The sequence below is a fragment of the Sinohyriopsis cumingii genome, chromosome 11 (assembly GCF_028554795.1).
Source record: "Sinohyriopsis cumingii isolate HCF-2022 chromosome 11, ASM2855479v2, whole genome shotgun sequence".
NCBI classification, from domain to species: Eukaryota; Metazoa; Mollusca; class Bivalvia; order Unionida; family Unionidae; genus Sinohyriopsis; species Sinohyriopsis cumingii.
The window spans coordinates 84,154,455-84,172,469 of record NC_142971.1 but is presented as its reverse complement, the minus strand read 5'-3'; the positions used below and the strand labels follow the sequence as shown (position 1 = coordinate 84,172,469).

General features: G+C 37.1%; 1 protein-coding gene across 1 annotated transcript in view; it reads left to right on the top strand.

Moving 5' to 3' along the window:
- LOC149788886 (plexin-B-like) overlaps positions 1-18,015 on the top strand; it is a 446,804-nt gene that overhangs the window by 388,490 nt on the left and 40,299 nt on the right. Inside the window, exons 2-3 of the mRNA XM_089973559.1 lie at positions 8,630-9,707; positions 16,057-16,302. Coding sequence (XP_089829685.1) covers positions 8,643-9,707; positions 16,057-16,302 — 1,311 coding nt within the window. The 5' untranslated portion in view covers positions 8,630-8,642. The remainder of the gene's footprint in view (positions 1-8,629; positions 9,708-16,056; positions 16,303-18,015) is intronic.

Genomic DNA, 18,015 nt, shown 5'->3' with positions numbered 1-18,015 from the left:
TGACCATTGCAGGTGGTCAGCGTTGAAAATTTTTTATGATCATGTTATATTCTTATCACTGATCAAACTGCATCAATCACTGTGGTAATCATCAAAGATTTCATCAATGCGGGACCGATACACATTGATATCTATTATACCGCCTGTAAATAATGTCTGACAAATAGCAGTTTTTTTATTAATGATCTCTGGCGAATTATTACCGGCTTGTCTTCCTCCAATCAGAATGTCTATTCTATCAACATCGGCATGGACGTTACTGGGACATAAGACCACTTCCTTGAGTGGTAATACCACTTCCAATGGCACTGAGGTCAGGCTTTGTTATATACCTTACCTTACTTGCTGTTTCTTCTGCTTTTTTCTTACTTGCTGGTTCGTATGTTTTTTTTCTTCCATGCTCTTGAAGCCGATTCCCTTAATTGCTTAGCTTCTTTAAGTTGCAACTTCATTTCTCCTTCATTTTGTTTCCGTTCTTGTTTTACTTATGCAATATACTCATCTACTGTCTCGTCAAAAATGTTAAGCTGATTAACATCTACCTCAGACCTGATCTGCGGAGTATCAGTAGCGACGCGATATACATCCCTAACCCAATCGGCAGATATTAGAGTTTTAATATATTCGGGTTTTACATACCTATCTTTATCACTATATTCAAAAGCGGCAATATCAATTAATTGGCTTGGAGTCTTGATGGCGGAAATACGTTTTTGGCATATATTTATCTATAATGTTAGTTCTAACTTTTGGCAGAGGTTGTGGCTCATCTTCAGGTAATGGTTGATGAGGTTGCCGGAGTGGTGGTCTATTTGCTCGAATACGTTCAGCAATATCAACTCAATAGGCAAAGGCTTAAGAACTATTTGAGCTGCCTTAGTTGCTGTAACAAATTTCCTTGTTGGTTCGACAATTGCTTTAAATAACTGTTTTGTACCTTCAGTAAATTCCACCTGAGACTTCTGACGTAATTGTAGTTGTTGCTCGACAGAATCACGGACGGGAAGATATTTCTTAATTGCATCTAGTCACTGTAGAGCTAGTTTGGCTATACGAAATTCCATGTTTAGTATAGAATCGCTCATTATTATTAATGTAACACTGGTTTAATTACACCACCTGACCGCTGCGTTACAGCAGCAGGGAGGGTGACGACCAGCAGTGAATGTCCCGAGTCGGTAAACGAGGATGCACACAAATTTGACCCTCAACGTCAAGAGAAAAACTAACAAATGAGCTAACCCCGTAGAGGCCTCGGTTTAGTGCAACCCGGTTAGTGGTCTCGGTTTAGAGTTATTGACGCTTGTCTGTTCATTTTTGTAGGATGTTTTATTTACTGCTTCTCTAAAAAGTGGTCTGTTCAGCCTCCCTGCTGCTTGTTTGCATAGGTTTACTATGGGAACTGATTTAGTACCTAGAGTCCTTGACATTCATACCTATTCCAAATTGTAAGAAAAGCATTTCTTCCATTAGCAATAGACTACACCGTTCACAGTTCAAAGCATTACATCTACTGGCCACTAATTTGGTTTTCCCGCCGCAAGGTAAACAGTTTAAAGCTATACCTATATTGTACAATAAGGCAGTGAAAGGGAAAAATATATTTAAAAAATATAACAGGGGTCCCTTCCCCTGTGACACCCACCCATACTAGTTTTGGTGCAAATAGGTGGTGTCACATAAAAAGAAATAAGATAGCTAAAACACCTGTTTACAATTTTAATCATCGAGCCACATGTACCTAGTACGAGCCACATTTCCAAATGGTATTTTATCTGTACATGACAAACAATATGTTTTCTTACAAAGGCTGATAGTGACGTTGATACAACTTTGTTAAAAACAAGATGATATAATGTAAACATCTAAGAATATCTATCTTGAACGAAATAAATGAACTAATGAAAATTTAGATAGAGAGGATGAATTTGCCCACATTTTGACAAAAAAGAAAGAGTCATAACAGACAGGAATAACCACAGCATACTATCTATAACCACTCGTTGTATCCACAACTACTCATGTATTAAATACATGTTGACAACAGATCGCCTGAATAATTCTAGGTATACCAATGAAAATTAATAAATCGGGTATAATGTACAAATGGCATATTGGGAAATGTGCAAACCAGTGTCATTGTTTTGATGTCGGTCCATATATGACAACAGATTTTGATATGCCCTTGTATTTATATTTTCTGTGTAGTGAAGCAACATCTCTTCGGATGGTTCCTGATGACAGTTTAACCGCAAAAAAATTCAGTAATTGTTTAAATGTCATATATAATCTTGGTACGATCTTGGTGATTATCTCGAGTTGTATTTTGAAACGCCACAAACACGTGTTTTCGTAAAGTAAGGTCATATTGGATCCTGATTTGCCATGTAATTGATCCCGAAATAGTACTTGTTTCGTGCAAATTCGTGGTATGAGCGATAAATGACAGAGTTGAAGAGATTCCAGATCGCATAAACTACAGTAGATGTGATTATGTTGACAGCAACAGGGTTTGTACAAGCATCAACAAAATTAATGCTCTTAATAAAACTTTACCATGACTAGCTCCTGTACAACATATTGCATCGCTGGCGTTGTTCTTACGAACTAATGTGACTGTGTGTTTAACTTAAAAAAAGGTTCCTTGTAAACCCAAATATGTAACTGTGAGGAATTGCACAAAAATCCTCAACTGAAGCCTACGAAGTTATAATTGACATTGTAGAAATCCAGAGTTGAAATTTGTGTTTGTTTTAATGATCATACTTTCCACATCTGCATCAGCATTTCCTGCATAATTTATAGCTCGTGCAATTGTATACATTTTATGATCTGCGTGATCAGATGCATGCATCTTTGTGTAATGAATATTTAGTTTCCATTGATTGTAACTTAGTCATTTTAAAAACTTTTTTCATGATTAGAATGAAACGTTCTATATAGTGACAACCTTGTCAAAAATCAGTGACAGTTTTGGTCAACATTTTGTTTATCAGAATGAAGATCATTATCTTAAGCTGAGTGAAAGCTATTGTAATTTTTATTAAACTAGGTTATGTGATGATTTGCATGTTTTATGAGGATTTTGGTGAGGGACATTCTAAATATAACTAGTTTTCAGAAAGTCTGTTAATATTGCTTTAGCATCTGAGCAGAATCAAGTTATCATTCTTGTGTACAGTATTTGATTTGGAATTATTCAAATTATTTCTACTTTAGAAATACAACAATGCTCTGACATTTGCAAATAGAGACCTGAATTTCCAGTGAAATATCAAATAAGGATTTAATCCGTACATTGTATAATTGTGATCCAACAAAAGACTCCTGGCACGACAACACTTTGCGAGCAATCACAGACATATCAAAAATTTTGGCGCTGCAATTAATTGGATTTACAATAATGTTTATTGAGAAGTTTTATTATTAGGACGTGTGTCTTTGATTCTATGATTATTTTGGGATTTAGTCCGAAATACCGCAAGTTCTTTTTTAATTTTGACCTTGTATTATAGGAACATAAATTATTATTGTTGAATTTTACAAAGTTTATTGCTTTTTGCTCTTTTCTTTTACTTTGTTTAGGAGGATAGACTCGTAAGACTTTGATAAACATAATATATGGATAAGGCGATTTCGTATAATCATCAGCGTATCTAGTGATTCCGATAATAGTCAGGGCAATGTCAGTGTTTTCAAGAATTGCTTTGATTTCCTTTCTGATGAAATAACGTGCACCAATAAAATCGTTTGTAAAGATAGATTTGTCAACAGTGTTATCGTGGCATCGTCTCCACGTGCACTGCAATGATTGTGTGGCTACCATTTCACGATGGAATTTTCTACATCCACAGCCTCTCAGCGAGGAGCTCGAGTTCTTACTAACCCTTGAGTAGCTCGAGTATAAACCGTCTACACATTTTGCCCTGGGCACCGTCGAACAGTGCCTACAGCGGCCAGTTTCAAGAAGGGTCAGTAAGTCATGCTACATTATGACAAGTAACCTGGACATAAGTTTGTTCAAGGTCATTGACATGCTGGACCCTTCGGATGCTCACAACCGGCGACCAAAGCTTCTGTCGATTACCAAGGGTTTGCTTGAGGTATAGGTGTGTGCCTTCCGGTGATACGGAACGTTGTTAACGAGGCCGTGTTTACCAAGGTGGTCAAGATTGGCAATCTGATGGAAAATGTATGCGAACAAAATCGTATGGCCCCAAGGACGTTAACAGAAAGTCATAAGTAGACCTGCAGTACGTGACTGCTACAGGGAATGCCGACACCCTGGACCCCTCGGATGCAAAATACCGCATATTGCCCAGAATGGCCGTTAATCTGCGTCAAAATATGCTGATGTCTTTAATCCAACAATCGACCTCCTTATTGTCAAGGTCAGAGACTCTTATTAATGTTACTTTACTGTGGACGCCCTAATGGCCAAGCGTACAGATAGAATCGTAGAGTTGGATGCAACAATGAACCCTCAATACGCCTCTACGAAGGCTTATATTGGTATGACCGTGAGGTCAAACAACTCAACAACTTGCCGGCTTTACACTGTCGTCTGAAGGCTGCTTCCGCTTCCCGTTTTCTCTAGGAACAACGCCAGTAAGTCGAGTGCTGGTGATCCCTACGTTACATGGCGGAAGCCTCTCTTTAGGGCTGATCTGGCTACTGACGATCTACTATTTGACTGTAGCTACATAGGCTGATACGATCACAGAGCCTGAAAAAGAATTTGACGTTTTCCTTGCAATGCGGACAGAAAACTGTGATCCGCATGTTCAAACCAGGACTACCATATCGTTTGCGTTCGAGAAAGTAAAGTTCGTTAATAGTAGGCTTTCCTATATGTCAGCCATTATCTCTACCATGCCCAGAAGTTACAGGGGATGTCCACGTCATTACCACGTGTCTATGAAGGTTATAACCTAGATGATTTATACACGCGTCTCTGGCTTGCATTGCGATGAACTTGTCAATGGTGGTAACCCCTGAAGTTACCTTTCACAACAACTGCCGGAAAATAAGTCTTTGACATTAAGTCTCAGCTCTGGACTGGAATTTAGAAGCGATGGTATCTCTGCCAACGATATTGACCTGCCATTAACTTTCAAGATATCTTGGCCTCGAGCACCCTGGTCATATGTGTGAGGTTGCAGGCATTATTGTGCAGGATACAATAGTGGCGACCTTACCATGTTCACTGTGGAAGGCGTGCTGTTCAGTTGCAGGATGTTTTTCGGGCAGTATGATGTGCGAAGCCTGAACGTGAAACTTAACAAGCACAATCAGATATGAACCCGGTCCGACAGCAAGCTTAATACCATCAGCGATATGGTTTCACAAGCTCTTTGAGACATCTTTCTGACCTACGACGAGTTCACGCTTACTTTGGACAATATGAATAATTGTACAACCATCACTAACGCGACCCAAATGGCGATCCTCGCGACTCACATCGCCGTGTCTATAACTAATGCCAAAAGGTTGGCTCAGTTCTCACAGGGTCGAGACGAAATATGATTAGAGTTTATCAGTAGGCAGGCTGATGGACCTCCGGAAGGGACAAAGTTGTAGCAAAAATACAGGTTTTGACTCAACTTCCGTCACATCCGGAAAACAGGGGTCCATCCGCCAACTTTTGGTCCGAACTTGCTGGGTGTCAGCGTTTGGCCTGTGCACTACGCCATATTTTCTCAGCCTGTTCATCGTGTGCATGCCCGTCTGTCTTATCTCCCGATATAACTGCATGGTACCCATTCATGTCAATTGCCTCTTGCTCGTAAGCCATAACCAACGCGATGAATGCAAAGCTTAAGAGCTTCTTGTCGGGCACATCAAGGAATAGCCGCCACAGTTCCTCCAGCGACGGCTTGAGATCTCGTAGGTTCATTAAGAGATGCGTGGTGTTGTGTGCACTTGTTCTGTTGCCGCCTTGAAGCTGCAAAGTCCTGCCCGGGGGAATGCATTTACTATTACACATATATTTGCATGCTTCGCGCATACATACATGTATGCATACATACATACATACATACATACATACATACATACATACATACATACCTTGCTTGTACATATGTTTCTATCCTTGTGTGCCTTAGACCAACTTGATGTACATAATAGCTCCGTGTTTAATATACCTTACTAATTTATAACAACAAGATTTCAAATAAAATAAATGGCTTACTGCAAATATTAATTATGCAGTGTACCTCATACGTATGTCTAAATTGTTGGATATTCTTCCAAAAGAATTGTTTTGAAAATAATACATATGTTTGCCTATTTCCCTTGCTTTCATGCTGGCTATGATTTTAATAAGATTGAGGCAGAAAATATAATTTTAATGTGGAGGACTTACGTCAATTATTGCACTTGTGTCAATATATTGCATGTTTAGTGTGTTGTGTATTTATTTATTAATTGTCACTTTAATGTTCTTGTTACTATTATGCAATAATGAAAACAACTGATTGAAATCTCTGTTGAGGTGGAAATAAACAAAGTCAGTCACTCAGTCAAACATACACATACATACATACATACATACATACATACATACATACATACATGCATACATACATACATACATACATTTCATTATTTCATTAATGAAATAGTATGGATTATGAACCAAATTTATAAGGTTTGCAAGTTTGCCATGTACTACAATTAAAGCTTTTCCGTGTAAAATAATTATTTATCTTTAAATAGATAATGTTCAAAATATAATGCTTAGAATGAAAGTATTGCATAAGCATGAAAGAATATTCTTGGGAAAATGATGTGTCATTTACTTTAACAACATTTTTCAGCAAAGAGAATCTATTGGTATCTCAAATCTAAGACGATTAAAATGTCACAATTTCAAATTACCGTAACTCAATAAGGGTGCTATTTAAAAGAGCGTTGCATTTAGCTTTCAAGTGCGCATGTTTGGAATAACACTCCACGTCATAATTAATCAGCCCCAAGTATATATTCCTTCCATAATAGGTGTATTAGGTGGATTAAATATAAAAAACTTTGGTGCAGTGGCGTCGCTGGGGGGGTGCGGGGGCTGCGGACCGTACCGGGTGACACCATCTCAGAGGGGTGACACCAAAATGAAAAATTGCAAATTGGACTTATTTTAAGAAGAAGAAATAAATGGTGGAAGTCTGGAGGGGTGACACCATGAGTTTACCGCACTGGGTGACACCAACCCTAGCGACGCCGCTGCTTTGGTGTATTTCGCAAATGAAGTACAAGTTACACCACCAACCTCCTGTTTCCTGCTACATCAGCGGTGTAGCATTTATGTGAACAGTAGTTAATGCATTGTGAAATTGCTTGTGTGTATGTGTGTGATGTGTGTGTGTTTTGAAAACATTAGTATTAGTTTGTTTATTTATATATAATAGAGGGTTTCAAGTTGATTAACTCTAATTTGTAACAAAGGTAGTCACCCTCTGAAAATAAAATCATCATCATTATAATACTAATAATTATTATTATTATTATTATTATTCTATTTGCTGTTGTCCAGTTTGATCTTTTTGATGCACATACTAATCCCTAAACATGAATTATATATATATATATATATATATATATATATATATATATATATATATATATATATATATATATATATATATATATATATATATACATACATACATACATACATACATACATACATACATACATACATTTATTCAGATTGTCATTTTTAGGTTCCAATAATGTATTTAGTGTGAAGAAAGTTGCAGTCTGCAGTTTTTGGGAAGTGGTCAACTGAAACAGTTGCTTTCTGTTAATACAGTCTCAGGTTTGATCTCTAGTGCCGACAAGTTCAGGAATTAGTATGTGCTTCTCCATGGTTGGAAATATTCTCCAGCCACTTATTTTGATATCTGCAAGTCCACTTAATTTCGTTTTCATTTTTCTTCTCCAATAACAAACCCATCTCCATTTGCTACAATCATTTGGTAAATGTTTATTTAAGAAAGCCTTGTATATGTTATATCCACTTCCACATTTTTATCACTGATACAAAGAAATCTCATCAGGCTAATCATAAAACAAATAAATAACTAAATTTAGATATATTGTAGAAAATAACAGTCTAACTTCTATGTGTACACTTATGACTTTCATGAACATTATATTCTAGAACTGATGATGATGTCTAAGATTAGTTTACTGTCCTTTATGAGTCTGACAGTCCTTACTTCGCTATGTAGGAGGATCATTTCAGACAACAGTTTTAGCCGTGATAATCTAAGGGACATTGTGGTGGATGAGGAAAATGGTGTTCTGTACTTAGATGAAGATGGGGACTAGTACAAGTTGTATACTGATAACCTGGCCATCCTAAATTCCATTCAGACATTACAATGTTATACAACTTGTTACATTCAGTCTAATCGAAACATCACAATGCTTGAAAGATAATCCCATCTCAAAATTTTAAAAAGTTTAGGCTTCGTCAGAGAAGGAACGTTTAATGATAAATCCATTCCTTTTTTTATAAGTAGACCAATATCTTGGGGGAAATAAATAACTGAATGAATTAGTAATAAATGAAAACTTGATAAAATGTCATTGTAACTTCTGCATGTGTATTTATCAATTTCAGGTACATCCAGGTAATGGAACTGATGAAGGTGTCTAAGATTAGTTTACTGTCGTTTGTGAATCTGACAGTCGTTGCAACACTCTTTGGGGGGATCATTTCAGACAACAGTTTTAGCCATGCTAATCTAAGGAACATTGTGGTGGATGAGGAAAATGGTGTTCTATACTTAGGTGGAGATGGAGACTTGTACAAGTTGTATACTGATAACCTCAGTATCCTGAATTCAATTCAATATACATGTAATTCATGCTACAGCAAGATTTTATTAAAGACAAATAATAATACCCTGATTGTCTGTGGTATTGATGACAATGGAAAGTGTGCATTGTATAATGCTACAAATCTTGTCAGTGTTTCAGTGAGTAATGTTAACGTTAACAGTGGTTTATACGTGTATGGGAATCGGAACAAAACAGCTGTTGGTCTTCTTTCAAGTAATGGTACAGATTTGTATGTTGGACTAACATATGACCAAGAAACAAACAATAACCTTCCATACTATATAATAACAAACAGGGTCACAGACTCTACATCTGCTTTTGAGATCATACAAGATGGTTTGGTTAAAAGAAGGCTTAAAATTAAGGAAGAAATAAAGAACAGTTATCTTATTTTCTTCAGAGCCATATTTCAAACTGAAAAACATGTCTACTTTCTTACAAACCAGAAGTTTCAAAGTAACATTAACTCACCCTATGTATCAAAATTGATTAGAATTTGTAAAGATGATGATACGTTTTTCTCATACATTGATTTAGAGTTGGAATGTAAGAACACAAAAGGAGATAAATTCAATCTTGTACAACATGGAAACGTGATAAAACTGGGAGACAAGTTTTCTACATCTCAAGAAAATCAGGCGCTGGTTGCCACTTTTGCAGCTGGTATTGATCCAGAAAGTCCTTCGACTGATAGGAGTGCCATTTGTCTATATACACTGAAAGAAATCCAGGAGAGGATAATTGAGGCTCAAACAAAGATTGTCTCAAAGTGTGATGGAAATGGCAAGTTGGTTTACAACGAAAGCTATGCATACATTGATGTACCTCGACCTGTTAATAGACCACCATGCCAGAATGTAAGTACCGAATTCAATACGTATATCAGGTGAGAAATTGCTTCGGACAGTTGATAGTACTAGAGATTTATTATTACTGTAGGTAAAGTATGACTGCTTGTGTATACCAGGTGTCCCAATGTTTGTCAATATTGATAGATTCGTTTCATGATTGAAATTAAATACAAACACCATCACCTGCTCCACCAACAAGAAATGATATATACCCTTTTCAACTCTTCATCTCCACAGCATACTGTCTTTTAAATGGCTTAACATCTGAATATGAACACTATTGTTTTATAAGGAGATGATTTGTTTTTGTAGATTTTAAAGGCACTTTTAACACATTATTGGCTATATCATGCTGAAGAAATGGGAGCTAAGTGCTTTTCCAATGGACACACTGAGGCTGGTCTGGTATTGAACCTGTGACACTTGGATTATGAGTGTAATGCATTTCCAACTAGAGCTGTTGTGGCTCCTAAAAGGAGGTGAAGTCAGTTTTGTATGACACATTTTGAAACCTGATAGAACTGGGCAAAACGTTATCTTCATCTCATGGTAAATTAGCTTGGGTTGCCTTTTTGTGCACTGCTGCTCATCCAGAAAATCACAGGTCTGATCAGAACATGATTCACGTCACAGTAAGAATTTGCTACAGAAACATAATATTCGAATTGTTTGTTGCATGGATTGCAGTGCATTACTGTTACAAATCTATGATTTTAAACTAAGTAACAGAAAAGAGTGAAAACTGAGAAGTTTTGTAAAACAAATTCAACATATAAGTATTTGCCTTGAATACAAAGTGAAAATTTAAAATGAACATTCATTATTGTGAATTAAATCCCAAATAGTCCCACAAGTTCTATCACAAGTCCAAAAATATAGAGTATACCAAAGGTGGTGTTTTGAATTTGCTAATGTATTACTGTTGGCCTGCTTACAAATAACTATACAATTATATAATTATATATTGAACTAACATATGACAAAATGTTTTTGCACTATTCATTAACAACTGCTGGCCTGCTTACAAAATAATTATATTATCTCTCCCACCGTCAGAAGAACCCATAGCGTCTGGCTCTACACCAAATGAGCGGTGACTTATAACCGGTAAACTGCTGCTTCCCGTGTTGTGCCGACGCTGTGGCGCGAAGCTGGAATGTCCTTTCCAGGGCGCAAGCCTGGGCAGGGTGATATGGAGAATCAACTGTTGCCCATGCAGCTGATCCCCCCTCTCCATGCAGCTGATGGATCCAAGGGAAAGGACAAGTCGATACGTCATGGCACCAGTTGCGTCGCAGGAGTTACCGAGATGACACTGAAATCAATGCCAAGTCGCCTTAGGGACTCCGCCTCCGGATTTTCTATTGGAGTTTACTCCCTAAGCCTTTCCCATTAGAGGGTATAATCGCAAGGCAGCGAAGGTTTGAAATCGGAGTTTAACTTCTCCTAGATGGGCGACTACCCAAGGTTAACGAGCCTCATCTGCCCGAAGTATCTGGTTTTGAGGTGCCAGAAATTCGCCTGTCATCCCTTCTCCAGTCAGTTTAAACAGGTTCCGCCACTCGTGAAGGCCTGGAGCTGGATTTGGATTATACTATTATATAATTATAAATATTGAACTAGCATCTGACTAAAGGTTTTGGCACTATTCATTAACCAACTGGAACACAGATCGCACTTATGCTTTTGAAGTCATAGAACAAGCTATTGCAGGGAAAAGACAGCTTAAAATGAAGAACAATTAACTTATTTACCTCCGAGGGGGCCCAAGTGGCCAAGTTGTCTAAAGCGCCCACCGTTACAGATCACTGCTATCTCACCTCTGTCTGCATGGATTCGAGTCTCAGATTTGGCTAATGTGGTTATGCAAGAAAGCTTGCCAGTAGCTTTGCGTGGGTCGGTGGTTCTTTCCAGTGTTTTCCAAGGTTATTCCTCCACCATTTATACTGGCTGCCATGTATAGCCTATCTTGTGCTGAAAAATTGCGTTAAACCCTACAACAACAACAACAACAACAACATATTAACTTCAGAGCTATATTTCAAGCTGAAACCCATGTCTGCTTTCTTAGAGCCAGAAATGTACAAATGACGGCAACCCTTTCTATCAAAGTTGATTAGAATTTATAAAGATGACAATAACTTTTACTTGTACTTTCATCTTTCACAAAAGGAAATAAATTCAATCTTGTACAACATAAATCCCAGAAAAAAGCAGTCTTTATCTGAAGAAAACAAGGCCCTGGTTGACATTTTTGCTTTTGGTACCAATGAAGAAAAACCATAGTCTAATATGATTGTCATCTGTCTATATACACTGAAGGAAATCCAGGAGAAGATAATTGATACTCAAATAAGGATTGTTTCAAAGCGTGATGTTAATGTCAATTTGGTTTATGAACAGAACAGAAAATATGTGGAAACACTTAGATTTGTTAGGTGCATTACTGATTTCATTACATATAAGTATATAATTAAGGTATTTCTTTACATGGAAATAACATTGTTGTTGACAGAAATAGAGATTTATTGTTACTCTTGGTAAATTGTGCCTGCTTGTATATGGTATTAAAGTGTTGGTAAATATTTTAGGATTTATTTAAAGGATTAATTAGATACATCTTCACACCCCAAATCCCAACCACAAGATATTACACTTTTGAAAAAGGCTATACTTGTACCCTTTTCAAATCGTCAGTTACCTTTGCAAACTGTCTTTTAAAAGGTTTTGAACTTTGAATATAAACATCAATTTCTAAAAAAGAAGATAAAGAGAATCTTTTACACTATGGAAGAGAAAAAGAACTGGAAGACCAGGTGTCCATATCTTATGGAAACTCAACTCATTAGCTGTTGGCACTCGTCCAGAAAATCACAGGTCTGGTCAGAGAACTCTCGGTATGCACAAAAGAAAATCTGGGAAACGACAACTGAGCACCGGACAAGCATTCTCTGAGGGTGTGATGGAAATTTCTTTCTTTATGATCCAATTTAAAGATACACGGATATGAATTTTTAAAGGTACAATGACCAAACTTTATGTTAATATTTCAGCACACATGATTATAGTTTTAAAGAAACACTGTAATAATAATAATAATAATAATAATAATAATAATAATAATAATAATAATAATAATAAATGATAACTTTATATTTATAGAAGGTAAATCACATATCGACAGGAACTAATAAACATTCTATTAATTGCCAAGTATATACCGTACAATGTGCAATTTTTGGCTTAACAATACAGCTATTCTGAAACCAAACTTTCAACCCAGAACACATTCACAAGCATCAGTGAGTGCATGAACATATATATCATAAGTCATCATATACGTTTTTGTTAAATGTAGAAACTTATTGAGGTACTGATGTTCATATTTTTTCATTCCAATATTTTCACATGTGAACAATATATCCTTTGTGTGAAAACATACGATATCCCATCATGCCAGGCAACACTTGATTGTGTGTGCCTACAAAAGTTTTAATACCTGCAGCAACAAAATGAGTGCTTTATGAGCTAGAACAAAGAAATTTTAACCGACTTGCATTTTAGACATTGAAATGAATCTTTGATGAAGAAATTTTACAAGACACTTTTCGCTTCTCAGTGAAGTTTTTTGCCCCTTGCTTACTCGACAACAGTGATAAACTGTGATGCATTGCTGACTGGAGATTTGTTTTGAGATAGTGTCAACTAGTTTACAAAATGTCAGAAATGTAACTTTTTGTGACAAATTAGGTCAACCTAATCATACCGCTCTCTTAAGTCATTTACATGTCTATGAACAGCCTCTGAAAATGAGTTGAATTTACGAAAATGAGGTGTGGGTGTGGCTGTTGTACTGAGCTCTGAGTTTCATCTTCCAAACTTTTGACTCTGGGACCGCTCCGATGGCGTAGTGATTAGAGCGTCTGCCTTGGATACGGTAGGTCGTGGGTTTGAACGCCAGCCGAGTCTTACCAAAGACTTACAAAACTGGTACTAACAGCTGCCTCGCTAGGAGCTCAGCATTAAGGGGTTAGTGTTAGGACTGGTCGGCCTGGTGTCAGGATAATGTGACTGGGTGGGACATCATGCTATATGTCTGCGGCACGATGCCCCAGTGCTAGACGTCACTATAAAGCTGCCACACTGCAGACATCGTCGCGATATGACTGGAAAATTGTTAAAGCTACGTTAAAAATCTAAATCACACACACATTTGATTCAGGACCAAGTTTGGTGTATGATAAAAAGAAAATTATGAGGAGTTACTGACATTACCTAGTGTATGTATATTTAATTAATAGTGTGTGCTTGACTTTTGGCTGTAATTGAGGATAGGGTTTTTTGTGTACTTGAGATGTTTTCATGTTTTTAAGTTATAAATAAGTTATTTACTGATATTTGAGTTCAAGACCTGGCCTTACTTATAAACTTAGAGTGTTCTAGAAGCGTGTTATTGTTTACAAACGTTATTGACGTTTTCCAGAAAATACTAGTGTATCATAGGTCAGGTGACAGTCTCTACATAAAGGTTTTAATAAAACGTATACCTATTTCATGTCCAGTCAATGGAATAATTTACTGTTGTGTTGATATATATTTTGAGAGGACTTATTTATTTGCACTATTCATTGGAATTTCACAGGATCTTTTGGACTAAAACACTAATTTGGGATTATTCTGATTCATTTGGAGACTTTTTGGATTATATCAGTATTATACATCAAGATTATTGGTACATCAACCTATTCAAAGCTATTGATACACAAGCAAATTCAAGAATATTGGAATATGGAATTTGTTTTTACATTTGGACTTGTCATAGAACATTTAGGATTAATTGGGATTTAATTCACAATAATGTAAGTTCCACATACATTTGCACTTTGTAACTTAGAGAGATAAATGTAGCTTTTGATTTTACAAACTTGTTGGTTTTGCTTCTTTCTCTTACTTAATTTAAGAACATAGAGTTATAACAGAAATTGTAGGCTCATCTGGGATATGAATTTCCTTAAAACATTTCAGAGATTAATTTTGATTGATATTTTAAGAACGAAAAATTTTCATTGTTCCTGGTAAAGATATTTAATTTCACACATTTGAGAAATCTTTAGTGAAACCATCTATCATGCACAATATTATCTAAAGTGGAGAACTTTGTATTAAATCCTACCAGGAATGGTTATAGTCTTTCAAAAAGGACGGGTTGCTTGAGCTTGACAGACATTTGGATCTCTCTGAAGCAATAGCATTTTTAACAAAACCAGAAATAAAGGATATTTTAATTCAGTGTTTGGTGGGAAAGGACATTTTGGATAATATTGCTTGGGGTTTGATTAGCAATTGTATATCTGGTTTTGATATGAAATAGAATGAATTGCAGCTAAAAATGGACTGGAACTGAGAAAACTTCAACTTCAAAAGATCTGAAAACTCATCTTGTATGGTACACATTGATCTTGAGTAGACATTGTTCTATTTCCATTGTTGATGCCTCTTCTTTCTTCCACTGAGCTGGCACCTCATTGCTATTGCCTAAGAAGGGATTTCCATATATAGCTCTTCTTTTTCATTGGTAAGTGAGTTCATCTTTCTTGGACAAATTCACTTTGTGACCACCAAAGTTGGTCATTTTATAGTCTTCCATCATGTTTTGTGACTGCTAATTCAACTACAAAATCTTAACATATTCCAGGAATGACATCTGCACTCCAGTAGCACCAATTTGGTAAGACTTAAGCGTGTTTCAATACAGAAAAAACTCAACCAATTTCCTTTCCTATGATACATGCTTGGATTAGAAGGAATTCAAAGTACTGTTGTGACCAATAATCCAGGCACCATAGTAGTACAAAAGCAGCTGCTGTCATCATATTTCCATACCTCAATGATGTATGTGTGCCTGGTATTGCTAGGTTTGCATTTACAATAGATCTAAATGGCAGCTCAGCTCTGACTGATACCAACCATACCGTCATGAAAAACATCAGCTGCACCCACATAAAAAGTCAGTATTAAGCTTGAGGGGAACGAAGTGGCCTGTATTGATAATGTGATAATGCAGATGTTTGTGGTGTCTAGAAGGATCTCTGGTTGATGGACACAGAGTGGACTAGCACAGTCTATCAGGGTAAACAAATTGCCAACACTGTTGCCATATGTTTCGAAACTTGCATTTCCACTGCCATTCACAGCCTGATGCATATGTTATAGCCACATTTGGGAACATCTTTTACTTGCAGTTTTACTTGAAGCTGCTGAATAATCACATACCATACTTCCAATCTGGCCTGTCAGACTACCTCTTTAACAGATCAGAGTATACAGAATGCCTATGCTGCCATGATACACGTAGGCACTGGCAATGGTTCTGCTGATATCCCATCCAGATGTTGCTGCTGCATTTGGGAACTGCTTTTACATATCTCATGACTCTGAGTTGCTGAATGATAACATGCATCCTACCAAATGCAGCCTTTCAGACTGCCTCTTTTTTGAGCTGATACTTCATGGCTACAATAATGTAATCCAGAACATGATTAAGGGAGCAAGCTACATCATAGGTGGCATATCTCTAGCATTTGATGTTGTTTTCCACTTGGTGAGCATACATGGAATAGGTGGCTATCCTTTTCAACTGACTGCTATGTCATCACAAGATGGTGCTGAACAAGTGTGACCCTGTGTGGAATATCAACCTGAGCACGCTTGCAAAAAATATGTGAAGGTGATATTTTGTTGTTAGAGTTTGATGTTGTTTTCCACTTGCAACCTGAATGCATGGTCAGGCAGCAATACATCAAATAGGTGGCTATCCTTCACAGCTGACTGCTGTGTCAATGACACAGGATGGTGCTGAATAAGTGTGACCCTGTCTGGAATATCGACCTGAGCATGCATGCAAAAAGTGTGTGAAGGTGATGTTTCGTTGGTTGAGGATGCAACAAAGTCTGCTAATCTCATGCATGGTATCAAACATTTCTTCAGTCTCCTTATCAGCGTGTTGTTATTGACAGTCAAGGACATCCCAAATCAGATATATGCCAATAGACAGATGTACCAGGGTAGGAAAGAGGTCAAAAAGATAATGACAGGGGAGTATCTCAAGGGCATGGAGGCATCATTGTTTAATTATGCCACCTTTTACCAAATAGTTTAGCCCTTGTCCTCAACATGAGGTCAGTGGAACACCACACTTTGCATGGGTTGGTACACCACAGAGAAAATGCAAGCAAATGTTAACACATAGATGAAAATAATCTGGATGGCAGGTGTGTTAAACACGTGTCTGTGAATAGCTCAACATACAAAATGGACAGTTCATATCAACCTTCAACTAGCCTGCTTTTCCAATGTTTCAGCAAGCAATCTTTGATAATTTAAGCCATACTGTGCCATGATTTTTGACTGATATTAAAATTGCATATCAATTTGGGGTTTGGAGCGAAAAAGATGCAGTTGTATCCCTAGTCGACCCTGACGACTGTGCTGAGGGTAATCTGATTTGTACACTTGCTTATGGTAAAATGTTCATGGAGAAAGATACACTTTTTCTTGTTTTCTTTCTGTCATTAGGCACAATGAAACAGCCCTTACACAGCAAGTCAATATCAGCCATCAAGGGTTAGCTTAACACAAAACACACACAAGTACAACACCATTGCCAATTTAACTTCATGAGATGACCTTGTGGATAACCATCATCTGCTGCAAAGACAGGCTCTTTTAGGGACATACTAAGTGAAAACAATACAATTGATCCTTGTTTTAACTGAAAGACTTCGTACAAGATCTAGTTGGTCCTAAATGAACATTGTGATGGTAAGGTGTGACCATCTTCTATGTCATGTAATCTTGAAGGTAGGGTCATATCTTAATGAGGTTTCCACAAAGGTTTGTTTTTTTGTGGGGTTTAATGACATTTTCAGCACATGACAGCCAGAATATTTACTGAAGGAAGACTGGGTAAAATCACCAACGAAGAGGGGCTTATGGCAAGTTTTCTCACATATCCTTACTGGTCTTGCCAGCACTCAAACTCATGTAGACAGAGGTGATATGTGTGAGTGATCTGTAAAGCCAAGCTTTAACACTCAGTCACCTGGGCGTCTCATGTATTCACTAAAAGACTACTCATGATATCTTGATGCTCACCTGCCAAAATTGATACTGATCAGACCTCCAACATGAAGACCATGGCATCGCTACTTCTCTTGAATTGATAATTTTATTAACATGTTATGTTTTCTTGAACTCTTCTTACTATATGTAGCTGGACCAAAAAAGATTAGGAGTCATGGGTTAAATGGTCATT